This window comes from Nanorana parkeri, unplaced genomic scaffold (genome assembly GCF_000935625.1).
Source record: "Nanorana parkeri isolate BGI_ZX_2015 unplaced genomic scaffold, ASM93562v1 scaffold1837, whole genome shotgun sequence".
NCBI classification, from domain to species: domain Eukaryota; kingdom Metazoa; phylum Chordata; class Amphibia; order Anura; family Dicroglossidae; genus Nanorana; species Nanorana parkeri.
In genome coordinates, this window is record NW_017308105.1 from 34,555 (window position 1) to 40,902 (window position 6,348).

General features: G+C 40.6%; 1 protein-coding gene across 1 annotated transcript; it reads left to right on the forward strand.

Moving 5' to 3' along the window:
- The first annotated feature begins 2,743 nt into the window (after positions 1-2,743).
- LOC108799855 (olfactory receptor 1M1-like) lies at positions 2,744-3,679 on the forward strand. The gene has a single exon (XM_018571783.1). The coding sequence runs from the start codon at positions 2,744-2,746 to the stop codon at positions 3,677-3,679; it is 936 nt and encodes a 311-aa protein (XP_018427285.1).
- Positions 3,680-6,348: the final 2,669 nt, after the last annotated feature.

Genomic DNA, 6,348 nt, shown 5'->3' on the forward strand with positions numbered 1-6,348 from the left:
GTTTTACTTTTTTTTTCTTTATTATTTTTTTACTTTTTTATCACTTTTTTTTCCTAATTTTTCCTTTACTATATATTTTTTTAATTTTATTATTTTTAACTTTTTATCACTTTTAGAAAAATGTATTTTAATTATTATTTCTCATTATGTTTTACTTATTTTTTTATTATTTAACTTTTTGCTTTTTATAAATTTTTATTTTATTATTATTATTTTAACTTTATTGCTATCACACAGGGGCTAAATGTAGAAAAAAAAACTACCTGCTCGGCGACTGTCCTGCTCCTCTACTCTCTGCTGCCCCAAGGCCAGGCCCAGTGGCCTTGTGGGAAATCCGGCCCTGCCCACATCAGGCTCCATTTTTGTAATCAAAATTCTGCTTTAATTACTGTATATACGCACTATGAGCAAGGATATAAAAAATACAAGTAAACACAGTCAACGAAACCCCAAGTTTTAACATTATTTCAATTTTAGGAGTAATTTTCCAAGCAACGTTCATTAAAGTGCTACCTGGCAATCCTGTCATGAAGGTCCTCGATCAGGCACTTCCTGCTGTACAACAATATTTATTTAATTCATTATTTAAGAATGAATTATTTGTCCTTCTTTCCCGCCATGGTATTAGTGTGTTTATAATTAAAATTAAGCTTTAACGTGGTAATTTTTTAAACAATTTATATTCAATATTTTTTACATCTGCAGCTTCCCAAAACATAATTCCTAGTGATCCTGCCAAAAAAACATGCCAATGATTAATGCACCATCCTGCTGTTGTTACCTTCAGAAAGCCTACCCTGAAAAATGACATTTGAGCTGTCATTGAAGTGCCTGAAAAGAGACTGAAAGGGATCAGCAGCACAGAGATGCAAAAAAGGTGAAAACAGTATTTTTGAAATAAAAAATGTATGGCAATTGTTTATGATACACAGTATTTTTTTATTGCAAATAATTGCATACTTTTAGGGTTCACATCTAGGGTATCCAAAGTAGATAACACTGTTTGGGTACCCTAAGGGTTTGCCCAGAAAGCAAGCAATTGAGCTTCAAGTTTGAAAATGACTTGCTAAACTATTGCTAGACTTGCCAAGCTTCACAATTTTGTTGCACAATTACAGCAAGTCTGCATTGCAAGTCTCCAGATCAACGTGCTTTACAAAAGTGCTGTATGTACACTTGCAGAGGTCTTGCTAAGACCTGCAGGACTCTTGCTGTAGACTTACCAGGCAAATTTTCTACAAATTCTAAAAGTGTCACCTAGAACTTGTGCTGCGAGTGTTCTGCAAGTCTACAACTTGCCAGGAATGTGTGCAGCAAGTTAAAAAGAATTACAATTTAACCCTGACACAGGGTTTGTGGCAAGTTATCCTTGCTATCTGGGTGTTTGACCCTCCCCAACATCTGCTTTTTTGGAGGTTCTGTATTTCCAGAATTATATATATATATTTATATATAGAGGTGAAACTCGAATAATTAGAATATCGTGCAAAAGTTAATTTATTTCACTAATGCAACTTAAAAGTTGAAACTAATATATGAGATAGACTCATTACATGCAAAGCAAGATAGTTCAAGCCATGATTTGTCATCATTGTGATGATTATGGCTTACAGCTCATGAAAACCCCAAATCCACAATCTCTTGAACTTTTGCACGATATTCTAATTATTCGAGTTTCACCTGTATATATTGTACAGGATGCCAGGAATGGGTCCTGGATGAACGATATATCCCTCCCTTGTTTGTATTAAGGGTTCTCGCCAAGCAGGGTGAGGGGTTCCGGGTCGGACTTGCAAGGGAAACTGCTAGGCATGGGTCCCGGAATCCGGAGGCTCAGAGAGATTTTTGGGTGGGAAAGACCCTTTATCCCTGACTACAGCCAGTTCTGGTAATGAAAGGTTGAACCCACCAGCCAGAGCGTGTGTTAAAAATAAGAAGCCAGTCAGTCTGTGTCTGTGTCTCCCAGCAGTGCCGAGGGAGTATGGAGCCGGCTTCCTTTCCAATCAGGAAGCTGGGAGGTGGATTATGACACTCCTCCCGACTTCCTTATTGGCTAGGAAGCTGGCTTCACGTGTTGCTAACCAGCCTGGCTTCCTAACCAGTGAGGAATCTGGGTGACACGTAATGACCTACCTCCCGGCTTCCCGATTGGTCAGGAATCCAGGCTGCCTGGGAACAAGTAAAGCCGGCTTCCTAGTCAATCAGGAAGCTGGGAGGCGGGCCATGAAGTGCCACCCGGCTTCCTAATTAGCTAGGAAGCCGACTTCACTTGTTGCTAGGCAGCCTGGCTTCCTGAACAAACAGTAATATGGATGGCACCTCAGGACTCGCCGCTTGGTTTCCTGATTGGTCAGGAAGCCAGGCAGCCTCTGAAGCCAGTGTTCTTTCGCTAGAACACCGGCTTCACAGGCAATCAGGAAGTCGGGCGACGGGTCATGATTCTCCACCCGACTTCCTGATAATCAAGGCACAATGCACCGGTACTCGGTACTTGGTATCGGCGAGTACCAAAAAAAAATAATGGTACTCGTACTCGATATCAAAAAAACAGTATCAGTGCATCCCTAATTACAACTTTAGTTTTATTGTGTCTATAAACACGGATCGCATGACAACCTGTATACTATTTATAAATGAAAGACATTTGTCAAGTTACCTTGATGATAATTCTAGATATGTTTCTATGCAACTTCAGTTCCTCAAACAAATCAAGAAACCCGATTGCTTCTAGTCAGCCCAAAACATGGAGAATGGGACATCATTTAAAGAATTCCATATCTTGGCGCTTCCAAATAAATTGGATAAGAGCGCATTCTCTGTTTTCTTTTTCTTGATATACTTCATTAGTGTGGTACTAAATCTAATGTTACTCATGGTAATATATTCAGATGTGCACCTTCACACACCCATGTACCTATTTCTCTGCCATTTGTCCTTTGTTGACATTTGTTACACAACCACTACGATTCCAAAACTTCTGCATATGTTGCTTTCTGGAAATAACACAGTGTCCTTTATACAATGTTTTTCCCAGATGTTCTTTTATTTTTGGGGTGCCTGCATTGAAGTTAACCTTCTCCTAGCCATGGCCTATGACCGTTACATTGCTATATGTAAGCCTTTACGCTACGCCGAGATATTGAATAAAAGACGATGCGTCCTGCTCATGGTGGGCATCTGGGGAATTGCACTTTTAAATTCACTGTTCATAACAGTTTCTGCATCCTTCACACCTTTGTGTTACTCGCCCACTATCAAGCAATTCTACTGTGATTTCAAGGCAGTCATCAAGTTATCTTGCCCTGGGAACTTTTTTCTGTTTGTGATATTTGTGGAAATGATTGTATTTGGATTTTGCTCTTTTGCCTGCAGTTTAGCATCTTACATCAAGGTTGCCAAAGTTATCTTGGCCATGACATCCAAGGACGGAAGGAGGAAAGCTTTCTCCACTTGCTCATCTCACATCATGGTCCTTAGCATTTTCTATGGTACTTCTGTCCTTGTGTACATGATTCCTCCATCTGCCAACTTAGAAGTCTTGGAAAGGTCATGTACTATATTCTACACAGCCGTGACTCCTATGTTGAACCCTCTGCTGTACAGTTTACGGAACAAAGATGTCAAAAGAGCTTTGATGAGGTTATTCAATAAATGTGTTTCATACTTTGAGTACAGATAAAATGTTTGGCAGTTGCTTTTAACTGGTAACCATATAAGGAAGCCTTCACACAAACCTAAAGAACCCTTTACTGCCTGCTGATACATATAGAAAAATACAAAAATGTAACATTAAAATTAATTAAAAAAGCAACCTTTTTAGGGAAACCAGCTCACTTTATTCCTTACAATGCTGCCTAGTTTCAGATTTGCATATGGAACATCCAGGCTCGAAGATTCTATATTGAACTATATGTCAGGACAAAAACATATTCAGTACATTTCTGCAATAAATGCAGAAATTTCTTAACTGAACAAACTGAAGACAGAAGCGGATTGGTTGTCATGGGTAACTGCTCCAGGGTCTGTCTGCTCCAGTTTTGATACATTGTGGGGTGATTAATTTCTGCACATTTTTGTACACTCTTGCTTTTAAAAATGAGCACTACTCCATGCATAGATATCTCTATGGGACCAAAACCACAGAGCATCTGCCTGAAAGTAGCTCCAGCATCTTTTCGTGTGACAGGTATCTTCCTACACACGACACAACACTAATGGGTCTATTCACAAAGCTGCCGAGGGCAGCCGAGTGAATGACCGATCTGAAGTGAAGTGAGCCGAACACTGTTCGGCTATTCACTTCAGGCTGGTACGGCTGAAATCAGCATTCTAACACGATCGATGTCAGAATAGAAAAAAAAAATTAAAAAAAATTTCCCATTGAAAAGCATTGCTAAAACATTACTATTGGCTATTTCAATTTGCAATAGCCAATAGAGTCTATTAACTAAGGCAGCCGAGTGAATGACCGACCTAAAGCGAAGTGAGCCGAACGCTGTTCGGCTATTCACTTCAGGCTGGTACGGCTAATTTCAGCCGTATATCGGCTGAAATCAGCTGTACATCGTGGGCTTTGCGTGGCTTCGGGTCAGCCAAACATGCTCAGCATGTTCGGCCGACCCGAAGTGCAGAAGGAGTTCGACTCAGCCGATCCAACATCTGGATCGGCTAAGCCGAACCTCCGGCAGGCTACTCGCTGCTGTTCGGTCTATTCTTATAGATGCCAAACAGCAGTGAGTGAATAGCCGAATGCCGCTGAGCGGCATTCGGCTCGGCTGTTCTGCTCAGTCCCTCAGAGGGACCGAGCAGAACAGAAAAATAGTTTAAAAAGTAGAAACAAATAAATAGAAAACGATTGTGCGGAGCTAGCAATGACAGCTAGCTCCGCCAGACAGTTTTCTTTTGGCCGGCGGTTCTGCTGCCGTCAAAAATAACAAGAAAAAAAAAACTATCCCGGGCGCTCCGGGAGTCTCCTGCTCCCGGCCGCCAAGGAGAGAAACACTGCTTTTTCTTTTTTTTTCTTTATTCTGACACTGGGCGGGAGCTACGGCTAGATCCTTCAGCTGCTTCGTGAATAGACCCTTAAGGTGTGAATATTTGCCATTGACTTGCATGGAAATGTGTGTTTTGTGCATTTCCACATGACTAGATCCACGCGTAAAAATGCTCAGGTGTGGGCCAGGCCTCAAGCCTTCCCACATACATGCACATACGTACCTAAGCCCATGCGTCAGTTGCACCTATGTACAAAAATGATGATTGCGCCACATATACTGAGAGCAACAATTATAAACAGTTATCTCTAAACTGATGACCTGTAAAGACTTTTAAAGTGTGGCTCACGGTAAATTTTGGGTACCGAAGTTGCAGTTTCACCAGCACATAATTGGCATGTTTGGTATCTACTTACTCAAAATTGAATATTATATTATGTGTATGTGCACTAAAATTAATAAAAATCATATTTGGGTACGATAAATATTGTGTGATATAAAACTTGCAACTGCCACCATTATATTCTCCAGTGTTCAGAAAACATGTCATTTTGGGGGGTGTGGGGGGGGGGCTTAACTGATCTTCAGGCCTAAAATGTGTGTTTTAAGAAAGCAAAAATGGCTCTGGCACAAAAGGGCTAAATGGAGCACCAGTGAAATGTTATATGCATATATATGTGAACTGTCTTACTTTGCGAGGGATTTGTGATTGTGCTCAGTCTGTCTTTTGACGCAGGCACCCCCCACCAGACAGCACAGGTGGTTCAATTACTTTCCATTTCTCCACTGCCATTGAGCAATGCTGCTTGGTCATTGACCCACCACAAATGTACATTTTCATGACTCACATTACTGGCTTTCTTAATTTTTATGGACTTTTAAATAGGCCTGAGTCCTACAAATTGAACATTTTCTCCACAGGAAACTCAGTCTGACACCAGGGCCAGATTGTAAATCAGCTGACCTTCCTTGTGAGTCATTGCAACAAGATCACTGCACAGCAGCTCTGCCTTTCCAGGTCACAATACACTGTCTAGGGGAGGTTGCCACTATGAATACTAATGAATAGGGGAGAGATGCCAGAGAGAGTATTAATTTACACAGACTACTTGCAGAGCACCAAGGTGGCTTTTTCAAAAGGAGCCATGGGGAGATGAAGGGGGCAAAAAAAAGTAAGTTTCTGTGTTCATATACAGCAACTGCATATGTCTACTTAATGTATACTTGGTTTACATTGCTGGCATATTTTTTTTTTTTTACTCTGCATAGGTCGAAATGGGCTTTAAAAACTAATCATGCAAAGTATCGGTAAGAGCAGGTGATGAATACATTGCAAAATATTTTAAAAATAAGG

Excerpts from the sequence above, each read along its gene's own strand:
- LOC108799855 (XM_018571783.1), top strand. The coding sequence starts at position 2,744 with ATGGAGAATGGGACATCATTTAAAGAATTCCATATCTTGGCGCTTCCA.